The sequence below is a fragment of the Pinus tabuliformis genome, chromosome J, assembly GCF_031772625.1.
Source record: "Pinus tabuliformis cultivar Carrire ecotype Pingquan chromosome J, CPIR1, whole genome shotgun sequence".
NCBI lineage: Eukaryota > Viridiplantae > Streptophyta > Pinopsida > Pinales > Pinaceae > Pinus > Pinus tabuliformis.
Genome location: NC_142295.1, coordinates 577404856 through 577421891, shown reverse-complemented (window position 1 = coordinate 577421891; position 17036 = coordinate 577404856). Strand labels below are relative to the sequence as shown.

At 38.1% G+C, this 17036-nt stretch overlaps 1 protein-coding gene across 2 annotated transcripts in view; it reads left to right on the top strand.

Moving 5' to 3' along the window:
* Nucleotides 1-17036, top strand: part of LOC149228296 (uncharacterized) — a 311074-nt gene that overhangs the window by 126689 nt on the left and 167349 nt on the right. For both annotated transcript variants that reach the window (XM_089375668.1, XM_089375669.1), the window contains exon 3: nt 16493-16582. In XM_089375668.1, the coding sequence (XP_089231794.1) occupies nt 16493-16582 (90 nt within the window). The remainder of the gene's footprint in view (nt 1-16492; nt 16583-17036) is intronic.

The following is a 17036-nucleotide window of genomic DNA, read 5'->3' as shown; positions in this document are numbered from 1 at the left end:
AAGTCCTCAATGTGGACTTTGACCTAAAACATGGTGACCCAAGCATGAAATCCATGCTTTAATAAGTCACAATAATAAAAATCCTTTTCTTTATTCTTTTGACAAGTACATTACATAATGACTCAAGTACATTATTGAAGACTGAACATAGTTACATTTTCTAACATGACTGTCATTCCTGGGAGTACTCTGACGAAACATAGAATAAGTGAAATGTCTGCAAAAGAACCATCCCACTTTTTTTTTCTTCTGCCAAAATCCAAGAACAATTTTGCAAATTTATAGTAAGGGGTTTAATCCATGTGTTCCTCTTGCTGTTCTCATCATTTTTAATCGTTCAACGCTCTGTGTATTCAGCTTGTATGATTTTCTGTTGTTGAGTTTTCTACTGCTGCAAATGCATCTGTGGAAAGTTTTTGTATCGCTTGGATGCTTTATTTATTCCGCTGCAAAATTATATAATCTCGCTGTACTGGATGCTCTGCTGCTCTGTCTTGATTTCCTTGCTATGTTGTTGCAAATAGTTAACTGTACAGATTTCTAGCTACTTACTATTGAGCCTACAATTTCATTAATGAAGGACAGATCTAATGGCGATATACTCTAAACTTTATTGCTGGAAGAGCTTTTACAATTGGTATCAGCAGAAGCTAATCTCATTAAGAAAGCATTGATTTTAATTACAAGGTGGAGAAGGTCGCCTGCTTCAAAGAGACTCATGTTTAACCTTCCCCTGATTTCTGACTCTACTGACAGACTAAAAGGCTTAGTCAACAATTTGACTTATTAATCCTTCATCTAAAACAAACTTGTTATTAATTGCAATCTCATAAATTGATTACAGACTCAACAAATTTGATCGACTCTATAACCTTGAATATCGCTTTTACAATTTTATGTTGCCTGTAACACTGTCTTCTTTGGCCTGTCACATTAAGTTGGTTACAATACAATAAATTTGATTTGGAAATGTTATAAAGTTTGGACCCATTATTAATTATATTATTATTTTTTTGGTCGGTTCGATTCTCATTCTTGTGTTGGATAGGCCGACAAAGTCTTGCAAAGTCCATTATATTCATATCGACTTGGTCTAAAATAGTAAAAGAAATTTGCTAATCAACCTGGAGGAATAAATTCGATTCGGCCAACTTTATTTTTACCATAAAAATCTAACCATGGTAGTCAATTCCTGCAATTTTATGTACATTTCCATTTGATTGGTGAAGTTGATTATATCTTTGCAGTCTAGAAGACATATATTGCATATATGAGTCAATCAATACCCCAACCAAGTAGACCATGATGATGATCTGTGGGTGAAGTGGACTTGAAATACATGGGATGAAAAGATATTTGTTCTCAGAGAATCGACTGTAGTTTCTCTCATTAAATATTCATTTGAAGCTTAAAAAAATTGCACTTCCAAATTGCATGTGCTGCTTCTCGAATTCCATTATCCGTTGTTGCCTCAATTCGCTCATAGATCGCTCCAAACTTCAGAATCATGTGTGCCAATTTTCTTACGGGGCTCTCAAATGTCGACGACCTCCTCTCCACTAATATTCTCTCAAAGGTAATAAACGCCTTGCTTTTAATACTCTAATAAAAGTAACAAATCTCTGTTCGCTACATAGTAATTAGTAGGGTCGACTCGAATGAATTTTCAGGATGAGTTCGGGTTGCAACTCCATCGATCACGTTAAATATACATTTGTTGGTCGATGCAGATGTAATGATAATCAATTTGACTCGAGCCAAGTCTGAATGAACCCCTGCGCCATCAAAAGTAGCGCACATAGATCTGTAGACCAGCCAAAATGATCGATAAAATGGCGATAACCATGATTTATTGCTAATGGCCATCATTGCTGCATTAATTATTCTTGTTGATGTTATTGTAAAATCTGTGGTGAGATAGGAGCTCTATGTTACATTTTGTGATTCTATAATGCTTGAGCCTACTTAGTTGGCTCAAAGGCCGCCTTATATGCAAGAGATCTTCTCACGCCCAGTCGAACGTCCATTCGGCCATCATTTTGTCAACCAACACATTCACAGTGTAAATGGCCACTGTCATCATCAAGCTGTCAACAACAACCATGCAAGAGAAACACAAAATATAAATAGTGAGTAAATCTAGGATACAATAAGGTGCGCAGGAACCTCTGGCCAAAATAGTAGCAGAATCAATTCCAATATTGTAGCATATAGTTCCAATGCAAGTCGGCTTTGCTAAATGATCTGGTCGACCCGACTTATTCCACAACACTATCATTATGACTCAGTGGTAGTCAAAGTCTACATTATATGCATCCATTAAAATATAGTATGCCAGTAGCTACATCCCATGAACAATTTTTCCAACATCGACCAAGTTGACCATTTAAAATATTTTTTCTGGCCTCATCCTACCACTTTGAAATGCAATATTGAGATGATACTATAATGCGTACAAAACTCAAAACTATCGTTGAATCCTCATTACTTCGGTTTTGCTAGAATACATGCACGAATATGCCATGTTTCAGCGTGAATTTCGATGAGAGCCTGCCGATTATTCTAGTGATCTTCATTTGGATTACAATATACTTGTTTTAGGGCATAACCACAATATACAACTTCATATACGATGGAAAAAGTTCCTTTATTGAGCACGACAAGGAATAATCCCATGCAATTTAAGTTCATCTATCACGTGTCGAAGGGAATGGATGGTAACTACCATTGCAAAGGAAACCGTGCATAGAGAACGACCTCATAATAATTTAGGAATTTCCCTATTGGTCGACGATGGATGAAAACGACCAAATCCAAAGCTTGGTTTTATATATCGATATGAATTGATGTACTTGGTGGATGTTTCAGAAATTTTGAACTTTTGGGAACTTAGCATCCCCATGGATGCAATGATTTGACATCAACGAACAATCAAATTGGTTGCTTCAATTGAGAACCACATAAGGATTTAAGTCAACTGAGGTCAACTTCATTAGATGTAAGGAACAATCTGTCTCCTTGCTACCAGTGCAGGTCACCAGGTGGTCTCGACTCTGATAAGTTGACTTCAACCATTCAGCAAGTCAAAAGTAGAATTCATGTTGGCTTCCTTTGAGTAAGTTGACTTTGAGTGATTCAGCTTCCTATGCAACTTTTCTTGGCTTCTCTTAGATGCAATCGACCATGTACATATGCAACACATTGAGATTTTTCTTGGACATAGTCGAATATGTTAAAAGTCACTTTGCGTTTTCACTTCAGTAGGCATCTTGAGATATCATTAATTGTCCGCTTTGATTCTTCAAAAACACACATGTAAAAACACCATTGAATGCCATCCACATTTATTCACTCCTTATTCGGTTTCTTTTGCATAGGTTTGTCCTATAAATTGCAACATCTCTAGAAGCATTGCTGTTATAGGAAATGTCTTGTTGAGAAAATCTCTTTTCAAATTAATCTTTCTCAGTGTTTTGTTTTGTTTAGAATTTCTCTCACATCTTGCAGGTTCGTTTTCATGAGTATTGTCATTCACAAAAATCTTTTTCAAACAACAGACTTTTCTTGAAGGACATCTTATCGGATAATTTTTATTTTCCTCTTCACTTTTCTCTTGTTCAAATTTTCTCGATCTTGCTCTTCTTTTGCAGTTCTTCAATTCCAATGGAGCAACATCCAAAGATCAACAAAGATTTTCTTGAATTTCTGGAAAATTTTGAAGTTGCAGCATTTTCATATTTGCAGATTTCTTGTTTGATTTCATCATCTTCACTTTTTCTCTGTAGGTTCTCATCGTCTTCATATTATTATAGTCTCGGACTCATTTACCAATGACAACGAAACCAAAATGTTGTAAGTCTAGCATTGGAACAAGCTACATCTTTACAACACAACAAGAACACACATATATACATATACACATAGAATGAGAGAATATTAGGAAAGGAATTCCAATCCAAGTTTGCATTGATCTTAGTGTATATTTATACATGACATATGTCGCTATAGCGGTTGTACTTGATCTCAACCACCTATTTACTTTATTTATATATTTACCCAAGATTACTATCATTTACAAAGTACAATATATATGATGATGACATAGGTCTTTTTACCGCTCAAACTAGTAGTGGTTCTAGGAGGGGATCCTATAGAGCAACTACTAGGTCAAGGGGCAATAATGGAGCGATAACTCACTGTCACCTTAGCTAAGGCTCCCTGCTGTTTACAGACTTTCACCGATGGGAGGAGACTCGATATAAAAAGGATCACTATAATGAATATATCAATGATAGGATGAAAGGTGATACCAAAAGCCTATTCACATAACAGTCACAAATATGTGGCTTGCTTGCTTGGGAAGCAAGGTGAAAGACTCTCGAGGAAGGGCTAGGAGGATTTTAGGGGGCTAGCGTTTGAAGGCATGACTTGCAAAGGAGATTCCTAGACCTCAAAATCCTTGTGGAAACTTGGTTTCTAAATGGTCTTTAAAGGATTAGCTTTGATAAGAAGTGGGACCACATGGGACCAAGCGGACCCAAAATTAGGTCAAGGGTATGGAATTGATCATCCAATGAGGGACTTGACCTAATTAGGGAGGAGAAGAGGATCAAATGACAAATTCTTTGAGGTTTGAATTCAATGATTCTAATGAGGACACTAGCCAAGAGAAAACTAGGTCAAAAAGAATGGTCCTTGAGCTAGGGCTTGCTATATCTCGAGATCCCACTGTCAGATTTGCTTCAAATTTGGAGGGCCTCTAGAGCAAATCTCATTGCATTCAATGACAAAAAATTGAAGTGTTTGGGTGGCTAGATTGTGATATAATTGATGCCCTAGGTGACCTATGTAGGCTAGGCCTAGAAAAGGAGGGAGGTGAAAAGAGTAAGCGTTGAAAGTGATCATCTATGGAGGATTAGTGCCTTGTCCTTTGGGAGAGATGGAGTCAAAGAGAATTTATGGATTGGAAAGAGTTCACCCAATCAAGGAGGCCTTAAGACAACTTCGCATGGCATTAGGGCATGAGAGCAACTGCTTCAAGGACTTTATACTTCGATTTGCAAGAATTGATGACTTATCGAGATGTATTTATCACAAATTATCTCTAGGAACATTCACCCATTCATACATGGCCCATGACATGATGCAATGCTATAAAAGATCACAATTTCCACTAATTCGTATAGAAAAACAATAAATTTCAGACTTGTATAGCGAAAATCCCAGCAACATTCATGTGACAAAGTAAATAACAAGAATAAGCATGAAAAGAGCACTTACATGTACAAAAGAGTATATCCAATCATCAAATTATGCCAATAATGAAGCTCCAAGACAAGAGAGAGATATCCAAACATCAAAATTCATCCATAACATCCAAACTCATCCTCCAAAAGGGATAACGAAAATCTTACAAGAGCAAATATTCCAATCCAAGTGCTGATGAGAGAATGAATCACTCTCGTCTATTTATACGATGTTAAATGAATTTGATTTAGCTAATTTGGCCTAATTGAGCCCCTAAAATACAATAATGTGCATAATAACAATACTTTTGGTGGCAAGCCCACCAAATAGCTCAATAACATAAGAATAAGCCTCTCAAGAGGGTTGAATGATCAATAAACTAAGTCGTTGGGCCTTTGAGGAGGCCTAGTAAAATCCAAGGGGTGCCATGATGTAGGAATGGACTGCAAACATAATGGACAAGGGGTTGGCCACTTGTTTTGCAAGCAAGAACCTGTGGTGCTCCCAAGTGGGTGTGGGGGCGCAAGGACATCCTCATGGGTCTCCAAGTGGATCGAAAATTATTATAGACCATCTGTAAGGGCTAGGATGATGATATAAGCCCTCCCTCTGTATCGGGATACATCCTCTGGACCCTGGAACATCTGCCAAGTGTATGGTGCAAGTGTGGAGCCAACTGGGCATGGTGAACCAGGTGCATCATCCTCATCCCAAAAGGTGGAACACGAGCAAGAAATGAGTGGTGTTGGCGATCCATGAAGTACGCTTTGCTATGGTGGAGGCCCATGGCTCTCAACGCTCACCCTGCAAGTGTCAATGTGGCCCTTTGGAGGGGTAAGACCCCGTATAGGGAGACCCCCCAAGTGGAGACCCATCTGCAATCATGCGTATGATCCAATGTGTCCCCTTTCCCTCCAATACAACAAATCATTAGAGTAATCAAGTAAAAGAGCTTACAAGTCATGGGATCAATCAGGCACTTCATGGTGGCATGCCCTTCCATAGTGGGCTTTGGCATGTACAAGTGTCTCCAAGCTTAATAGGGGGTTAACTAAGGACCTTATTAGGTGGTTTCAACCTTTAAAGGGGGGGACAGGTCCATGGTGCATCCTTCAAGTGGTAAGTGGCGAATGATATAATAATGGAACATAGTGGGGATTAGGGGAATCATCCAGACCACATGTCAAGGTGCAAGGGTAGCTATAATAATGGAATCCCACACCTAGGTATATGAGTGTAGGAGGGAGCAAATCGTGGTACATGAGTTACCCCGACCTTTGTTTTTCCACCCTTCTTCATATGCCTTTTTGTCTTTGATTGATTTTTCTTTATAACTACTGGGGGCTCCAAAGGATGAGAGCATGATGTGTCGTATGTAGCCGTGGATACCCCTTTAAGGTGGGGAAGTTCACCTCCCACTAGGGGTTGGGACGATCATGGGTTCCTTAATGATGAAGGGGGGCTCATCTAGGGCCCATAGGAACTAGGGTGATGGCCATGGATAAGGGGTAGAGCTAATGTTTGGCTTTTTCCCATGTGCTAAATTTGTTTGTCTCGACCATATTTTGCATTTTGTGGTACATTTCCTGTTGAGAGTGGCCAACTTATGCTTTTTATTTTCTTTTTAGTTGCATCAACCTCTAGGGCATCTTTTCAAGCCCGACCCAAGGTGTGGATAAGGGGAGGGGGAGGCTAACCCTATGTGGACCCAAATGGGAAAAGAGATGAATAGGCTAACATGAGTGGAAGGGGAGTAATGTAGGTGGTATTGGGAAGTGGGACCACGCAACCAAATTGGGATTTCCCATGTAGTGCCATCCCTAAAGCTAATGGCTAGTAAAGGAGATCCCACGGGACTAGGATACAAGGGTAACCACACAATCGGGCAGTGGAGACAAGAATACAAACCTAACCCACTCTTTCTGCCAAATCCCCCCACCAATCCATGCCCAAAAGTGCCCATGACAAGTAATCAAAATTACTCAACTATTCCAATGAAAAGCCATACCTTTGGGGTCGGGAGGCCCACCTTCAAACATACATTCATAATAGATGGGCGAGGGACCACATGGCTGGCTCAGGTGGTGGAGAAAAATGGCACATCAAGTTATTTGGGGGCTGCTAGTTGCGCGCTGAGGACTATCTAGGATAAATTTTTTCTACTATGCATACTACCCACAGGTGGTGGGTAACAAGTCTAGATACCCCTACAACAAGACCGAACCTAGTTACTTTTCCAACAAAAGAGACACCCTTTCAGCTAAGACAAATCACTATATAATGTATAAAGGCAACTCGACCTCCTCCACAAGTGCAATTCACATCTCTCTCTTAAGCAAGTTTTTGGGCAAGCAAGCAAAAGACAAGAAGGACAAGAAGGATGAAATTTACTTCTCTCTATTTTACTGACTTGCATGTGTGGAAGGTCTCTCTCTCCTGACGCAGCCTAAACATCATCTACCCACATTATGCAAATAAAATTTCATGTCACACTATGTTCCAAGAATTTTATAATTCCATACTTAGTGAAACTTTCACAAGTCAAAGTTTAATGCTCCTTCAATAAACTCTATGCGGAAACGTTTGATTTAACTATCCAAAGCCTGGACCTTTATAAACCTTTGAGTGGAACCTTATAAATCCTTCATAATCTTTGGTTAATTCTTATTACCTACGCATATTAACCATACCATGGATTTTAGACTTTGGATAAAACTCAACTTAAACCATAATACATTAATCCCGCTTATTTCTATTATAATTCCCATACAATAGAAATATTTCATAAACCGCACTTAAACCTTACCTTTCCTCCATTCCACAAACCTTTGCACATATATCGATGCTCTCCTTAGCACATTAAATCTCTGCTATCGATCTCATTCCTTAGTCCGACGGTTATCGCGCAATAACTCGCGCCAACTAGCCTGGCCAATGTCCACCGTATATTTCATTTACCTCAATCCAACAATGGTCGTGTAATCTTGCGCTATTACGAGCACGATACATAACAGGTCAAGAGCGCGCGAGATAAGCGGTTTTGCTTCCCCACTGATGTGCTACGTGTCAACCCCTCAGGTTAATTGCGTGAATTTGTAAAATACTGTTTACCATTTTGAGACTGCGCGAGATACTACTTACCGCTTTCATAGACTGCTCCATTATTCTGCTGTCACGTGGCTTAATCTGATCTGTTCACTTCTTGACTTTATTTTGCGTGATAAGATCTCCGCCGATCCTATTCTATCAATCCTGTCCGTTGATCTGACTGATCCAACGATTCTTGTGCACGATTACTTCATTTCTTCCTCCTTTCCTTTCTTCGTCTTTATGCAATTCCTTAGTGTTCTAGTCTATTCATCTGACTCGCCTATACGATTCTTTATGCATCTATCCTTTCTGAGATTATTCAACCACTTCTGATTGTTGTACTCCTCTGCGCACTGTCCTCTCTCTGTTTTTCTATCGTTTAGGTTTTCTCCAGGGTTTCTGGTCTTTGGTTGTTCTTCAGCGCAACTTCCTCCTGAACTTACTTCTATGTACTTTTAAGCGTTATCACATCTGAACTTCAACTTTGATCCTTCAATCAGATTCAAACGATCAGACCACTATCCTTCATTCTCCACCTCTGCGTTCTTCTTTAATTCCACCTGCATACATATACTATGTAGAATTACTCTAATTCACACACAATTTATAATTCCATTAATCAATACACACCACACAACTTAGGAATCGAATTCTCTGTCTTTATAAACAATTATTTACATAATGAATCTCTCTCTCTGGCCTGATTTTCTAATCAATGGCCTTTTTCCTTTCCTGCCCGTAGGCTTACAGTCAAACCCTATCTAATCTCTGAACTCTGATTCTCACTCTAACTCACTAACTAACTCTCTCTATGCCTTTTAGGCTTACATTTATACAAAAGGTTCTGTAACCCATTTCGGTTCAGATCCTTAATCTTTTGAACTAAATCCTGAATATCCTCTAAGTCCACTTTTGACTCAACTAATCCCTAAGGATCCTCTCTAGTTCCATAAACCATGAAACCAATTCCTAATCTAAGATTTACAATATTTCAAAATCTCTCAATCCTCACTAATCAGTCATCATCACTCATGTTCTCCTACATTCGAGAGCATTTACAAATATCCTCACAATATTTAATTAATTTCTATTCTAAATTAAAATCATTCAAAAACATTAAAATAAATTTAATGTAATTTTTTTGGAAACCAACTCCCTTAAAACACAAGACCCCCTATGTCTACTAAAATACAATGATATTTCTGAGTCGGATGCTCCTGCATCAGACTCCCAAGGTTGAAAACATTCATGATCTCCAGATCATGTGTTCTCATATGTTGATAGAAAACCTCCAGGGTCCCAAACTTTAGTTTGTAGTTGTCTGAATGCTCTGTTCCTTTGTTGTTGCTGTATGTTTGTTGTCTTCTGTTTCATCTTCCTCTCCTTGTCAATCAGTTTCAAATTCTGATTGATCACTCTTCCTGTTGCTGTCAATCTCCTCCATCTGGACTACTTCATCATTAATTGCCATAATTCTTCAATCTCTATCTCCAACACATCCTTGGGCTGGTACATACTCTGCCATTTGTTGCTATACTTTGTCCACTCATCTTCAAACTGCTGTTCATTATCTTCTCTTTGAAGTTGTCGGATTCTTACTACCGCCCTTTCATCCTTACCCTCTTGTGACTTTCCAAACAACCTCTGTTCAATATCTGTAAATTTACTTTCAAAAATAAATTGTCCTCCAATTCCCCTTGTACTTGATTCCTCTCAAATACATCACTATGCTGTTCATCAATTCCAGCATATTTTCCTTCCTCTTCCTTGACAACCCTCAGTAATTGTCCTTCACTTCCTTGACTGATTTTGACAATCAATTTAATTTCTTCAAGCACGGTATCTTCATGCTTTTCATTTTCCTCATCAACATGTTTGACCTGGCAACTTCCAGTCTTCTTCAGTTCTAAAACTGACTCTTCAACTTGAAACATGTCTGTCTCATTTTCATCAAATCTTGTAATCATAAAACAATTATCAGAATTAAAAATATAAGGCCTCATTACCTTCTCTTTCTCTGGCAACATCTCAGTATGTTGCTCTGATTTTTCCTCCTCTATCAGCACATCAGTATGCTGATTCAACCTCTCTAAAGAATTCTCTAAAGGACTCTCGAAACTGTCAGAAAGTCTCTCTTCCACACCATATGCCTCAATGATGTCTTTCTACTCTTGTCCACTGTAGTGAACTCCTTTTGCAATCACACTGTCATACTCTGAGTTTTCCAGCAAATATTCCAGCAATTCAATTTCTCTTTGACACTTCATAAGTATTTCATCATCACTTATAATTCCTGCATTTGTACACAATTTATCAGTTTGAGAATTACAAGGTTCAACAGTCTCAACTGTTGCTTCACATATCAACTCTTCAGACTGAATTTCATCTCCTTCTTTCACAAGAAATTGTTCTTGTGTTGTAATAGCTTCAAACATCAATGTATTACTAAATTCTTTCTGCTGCAATAATTCACTGCTTTTCTCATTCAAGAGACATTCTCCATCATTCTTTACTTCAGAGTATTTATCTTTTGAAAGATACTCTTCCATACTTTTGACAGTCTCAAAAGATTGCTCATCCTCTGCAAAACCTGTAATCACATCAAAATTATTAGATTCAAATATACAAGGTTTCATATCCTCCTGCTGATCTGAATTTGTCCAACAGTTCAGAAAATCATCAATAATTCCTTCCTTAGCAAAGTAAACTTCTTGCTGTCTTGAATTCGCACAATGGTTCATAAGATCTTTCACATTTCTCCAATCTTCATCTTCACCCAGAACTTCACCCTGTTTTGCTTCACAAATGGAAACGTCCATTTTCAACTCAACTTCTCTGAGTTCTTCAGACTTCAATTTAACATTCATTACCTGTTCAAGCTTCATCAGCTCTTCTGCTAACTGCATATTCACCTGCTGATTTCTCTTCTCTTGTAGCCTCTGCCACTTTACTTTCTTCCTTATGACATAACCATGCTTTTGGTCTTCTTTATTTATCTGCAACATCTCCATCAATAACTCAAGATGAATTGCAATCTCAGCCTTCTCCCTCTCATATTCTTCTTCACTTAATTGTCTCTGTAGGCCATTTTCCTTGGCATCCTCTTTCTTCACCTTTCTTCTACTGTGGTCTTCCTTAGAACCTTTACTATGACTATCAGTAGTCATTTTCTCCTCTATCTTCATGAGTTCCTCACTCACTTACTATGAGCTATACTAAAGCCTCTGTAACAACAAGTCCTCCCTACTGTCACTTACCTCACCAAGCTTTCCTCTGTACTTGGTCTTTTGGCAAGCACTTGGTTCTCTATTCTCTCGAACCTCTTTGAGAACTTCTTTCTGCTCCTTCTAGGCTTCAACTCATTTGCACTTTTTAAGAACACAACTGTCCTCTTGTATTTCAATCACAAATGAAATACTAGGTTTTGGCCACCTCTTCTTTCACTCAAAAATTCTTACCAGCTTTCTTCATTACTGCTTCTTTTCTTTTGCTGAGATACCTTCTTTTGTCTACAACTTGAATTCTGCAACCACAATCTTCAAACCAAATTAAAACAGAAACATATCATCTTAGCTTCAAGATCTCTGCATGATCTTGTTCTGCCATTCATCTGAACTTCGAATGGATTGTTCTCTATTTCTTTGCATCTGCAAATTCTGCTACACTTTATCTCTATGTGCCTACTGTTTGTTAGATTTAAAATCCGATCCCTTCTTGCCTGTATACATACTTTTAACACATAACTCTGTTCTAAGTTTTTTCAAAGAATTTTTCACGCAAAATTTTCTTGTTCAGCTCTGATACCAAAAATGACGCAGCCTAAACTGCATCTACCCACATTATGCAAATAAAATTGCATGTCACACTATGTTCCAAGAATTTTATAATTCCATACTTAGTGAAACCTTCACAAGTCATAGTTTAATGCTCCTTCAATAAACTCTATGTGGAAACGTTTGATTTAACTATCCAAAGTCTGGACCTTTATAAACCTTTGAGCAAAACCTTGTAAATCCTTCATAATCTTTGGTTAATTCTTATTACCTGCGCATATTAACCATGCCATGGATTTTAGACTTTGGTTAAAACTCAACTTAAACCATAATACATTAATCCCGCTTATTTCTATTATAATTCCCATACAATAGAAATATTTCATAAACCACACTTAAACCTTACCTTTCCTCCATTCCACAAACCTTTGCACATATATCGATGCTCTCCTTATCACATTAAATCTCTGTCGTCGATCTCATTCCTCAGTTCGACGGTTATCGCGCAATAACTCGCGCCAACTAGCCTAGCCAATCTCCACCGTATATTTCATTTACCTCAATCCAAAGATGATCGTGTAATCTCCTGCGATTATTAGCACGATACATAACAGGTCGAGAGCGCACGAGATAAGCGGTTTTTCTTCCCCACCGATGTGCTACGTGTCAACCCCTCAGGTTAATCGTGTGAATTTGTAAAATACCATTTACCATTTTGAGACCGCGCGAGATACTACTTACTGCTTTCGTAGACCGCTCCATTATTCTGCTGTCACGTGGCTTAATCTGATCCCTTCACTTCTTGACTTTATTTTGCGCGATAAGATCTCCGCCGATCCTATTCTATCAATCCTGTCCGTTGATCTGACTGATCCAACGGTTCCTGTGCACGGTTACTTCATTTCTTCCTCCTTTCCTTTCTTCGTCTTTATGCAATTCCTCAGTGTTCTGGTCTATTCATTCGACTCGCCTATACGATTCTTTATGCATCTATCCTTTCTGAGATTATTCAATCACTTCTGATTGCTGTACTCCTTCTCTGTGCACTATCCTCTCTCTGTTCTTCTATGGTTTAGGTTTTCTCCAGGGTTTCTGGTCTTTGGTTGTTCTTCAGCGCAACTTCCTCCTGAACTTACTTCTACGTACTTTTAAGCGCTATCACATCTGAACTTCAACTTTGATCCTTCAATCAGATTCAAACGATCAAACCACTATCCTTCATTCTCCACCTCTGTGTTCTGCTTTAATTCCACCTGCATACATATACTATGCAGAATTACTCTAATTCACACACAATTTATAATTCCATTAATCAATACACACCACACAACTCAGGAATCGAATTCTCTGTCTTTATAAACAATTATTTACATAATGAATCTCTCTCTCTGGCCTGATTTTCTAATTAGTGGCCTTTTTCCTTTCCTGCCCATAGGCTTACAGTCAAACCCCATCTAATCTCTGAACTTTGATTCTCACTCTAACTCACTAACTAACTCTCTCTGTGCCTTTTAGGCTTACATTTATACAAAAGGTTCTGTAACCCATTTCGTTTCAGATCCTTAATCTTTTGAACTAAATCCTGAATATCCTCTAAGTCCACTTTTGACTCAACTAATCCCTAAGGATCCTCTCTAGTTCCACAAACCATGAAACCAATTCCTAATCTAAGATTTACAATATTTCAAAATCTCTCAATCCTCACTAATCACTCATCATCACTCATGTTCTCCTACATTTGAGAGCATTTACAAATATCCTCACAATATTCAATTAATTCCTATTCTAAATTAAAATCATTCAAAAACATTAAAATTACTTTAATTTAATTCTTTTGGAAACCAATTCCCTTAAAACACAAGACCCCCTATGTCTACTAAAATACAATGATATTTTTGAGCCGGATGCTCCTGCATCATCTCCCTTTGTAGTTCGCATTTTCTGGGTAGTTTTTGTTGCACGGGGCTGAAATTCATGGCAGTTGCAATGGAAAAAATTCAAGGGCAACTAGTGTTTGTAGGAGGGCCGAAAGTCTGAATTAGGATAGACAAAGTGAAATTTTGGATCAGATTGCGAGTCTTGACATGGAGGGGTTGACCAAGTTTGACCATAGGTCTAGGCGTGTCTCTTGTTGAACAAAATAATTTCTCTATTGAAGATGTTGCTGGGTTATTCCCCTTGGTGGGTTTTCTCAGGGTAAGTCTTGTCTCTTCTTTGTGCATTGTGATCTCTACTGTTCTACTATTCTTGGATGGTTGATTTTCTGAAGTATAATTTTTGAATGATATATTGGAACAATTTAAAAGATCTACATCAAAAGTAATATCAATATTTCAGAAATATTGTGCTAGTCTATATTGCACTTGAAAACTCAACAAATGTTTCCAGGCCCAATCCAGAAATGTGGACAAGGGGAGGGGGTGTGCTAGTGCCCTGTGGACCCAGAGAATGGAAATAGTGAATAGGGCTCGTAATGTGCAGAGGGAAGGGTTAAATATGGAATGGGAAAACGGGACCACACTACCAAAATCGGGGTTTCCCAAGTAGTGCCCTTCCTAAAGCCACAGGTCAATAGGGGAAATCCCATTGGGCTAGGATTGAAGATTAACCCCCCATTTAAGGTGAGGGAACAAAAACGTGGTCAAAGCCCTTCCTCCTTCCAAGTCACCTAATAATCCATGCCAAAATGCCAAAATGAAAAACAAGCATTAGCACTCGATTGCACTATGAAAAGCATACCTTTTGGTCGGATTGCCCATCTTCTAACATGTGCTCTTGAAAAATGGGCAAGGAAACATACAACAGATGCAGGTGGCGGAGATAAAGTGGCACATCACATTGGCTACAAGGTGGCTATTAGGGTTGCTGGATGCCAGTTGGAAGAAGATGAATAGGAGAAAAGCTCTCCTAAGGGTACCCAATTTTGGTGGGTAACAATCTACACAATGCATGGTTTTGTGTGTTCTTGGGTTTAATTAGCATGTTTTTGGGTTCAAGGGCCTCGAGTGATGTAGCTACACAAGTTATGTTCACATCCCTTGTCACAGGCCTCCATGGATTTCATTGATCCTCCTAAGCCATGTACTTCTCTAGGTTAGCAAACCTTGGAAGAACACTAACGTGGCACAGGCGTCACCAAGCCAACTCCAAGCCTCCAAATAGGAATGTAAGCAACCTATATTATCTAGGGCCTGATGTGCTCCTCCAAGAAACACAATGCTTCTCGTCTCAAGTAGGGCGTTCTCCAAATAGGTGAACTTCTCCATGTTGCCATCATGAAGGATGTCCACCAAGCTGTCAAGATCTCCAACACCTTAGGGAAGAGTACCAATCTAACACTTAATTGAGGTCACGTAGTCTTTGAGCAAGTTGTCTCCATTGTGCAAATCCAACAGAGACAATCTCCCACGTGCCAATCCATCTTGAAACATATAGGGTTTGAACATACTCCATTTACTCCAAAATTTCAAACGTCTTAATGCTCCAATCTACTGAGTGAAATGAGTTAAAAAGGAACACAATTTGCATTCTTTAGTGCTTTTTCCCAAGAAACATGTCCTAAACTTGTGACATGTGTTGGACATGAGTTTGACACTTGTCCTGTTCATAGGAGATGTGCCAAACTTGTGTCTGACATTTTGTCATCTTGAAGCCATGTTTAACACATGGGATTCATGACATAGGACCCCCTAGAGGTATGTCTGGTGATTTATCTCAACTCTCTTTTCAAGTAAGGAACATGTCTCTAGGTGGTTGAGCAAACTTGATCTTGCCATGAAAAATGCCAAATTTGGTTGTAACGGTGTTGTCAACCTTTCCCATACGAAATTGTCATTGTAATGAAGAAAATTCATGTCAAGAGTTCTAAAAACTCATTGCAGAAGTTAGAACAACTTGGATTCATTTCTTGATGCTTGCAAGATATTAAATTTGGTCAAATTTATTAAATTATATGATATATTAAACTATGTAAACCCATGTCTTTTACTAGTAAATAATCACTTTGCTAACTTCTTTTCAACTTGTTGATTGTTCCTACGAACACAACTGGGATACTGTTTTGTGTTTATGTTTAACTGATTTTGGCAGGAGATCGTCATCTTTATTATCTTCTTTCTATTTGAGACTTAGTTTTCTTTTTTGCTTTATATGATTGATCATTGCTTCCTTAGAATCCTTTTACTGGTCTTTTTGGTTTCCCTAAATATAATAACATCCATAAATTTCTTTTATTAAAATTAAGTTGATGTATTCACTCAATGGAATCATGACCTTTTGGCTTACTATTGTTATTATTTAACAGGAGAATGTTTTTTTGAAGTACTTAAGCTTTGTAATTTGATCATGACTGTATACTAAAATTTGATCTGGATTTCTTTCAGCTGGAAGAAGAATCTGGGATAATTCCATTAAAGATGACCAAGCAAGGAGTTTTGACATTCCACTTTGATGACAAGCCTTGTCCATGGGAGGTTGGCACTTTTCTTTTGAATATTTGGGATAATTTATGTTATGTTGTGTCATTCTCTTTGGATTATGATTATTGCTAAATTTTTAAGTAATACTTTTGTTAAGGTTTATTATTCACAAACAAATGAAAGACGTAGTCATAGTACCAACTGTTATTTCTTCATCCCTACCTCCCCCAAAAACATGATGAGTTAGAGGGAAGAATTATAAGTATTGAAAAAAATGTTATCTTATCTGCTTTTCATTTTCTTTTTACTTTCTTTTCTGGCAAAACTCATAATCTACGAAATGGGTGTGTGCAAAAATTTGCTTACCTTCACTACCTAGGCATTGAAGGCAGACATCTTCGAGACTATTGTTAAGAACCAAGTCAAGTGGATGTGAGATGTTTCCCAAAAGATGGATCTTATTGCAAAACTATGGTTTTAAAGCTGCCCATAAAATATTGGATATCTA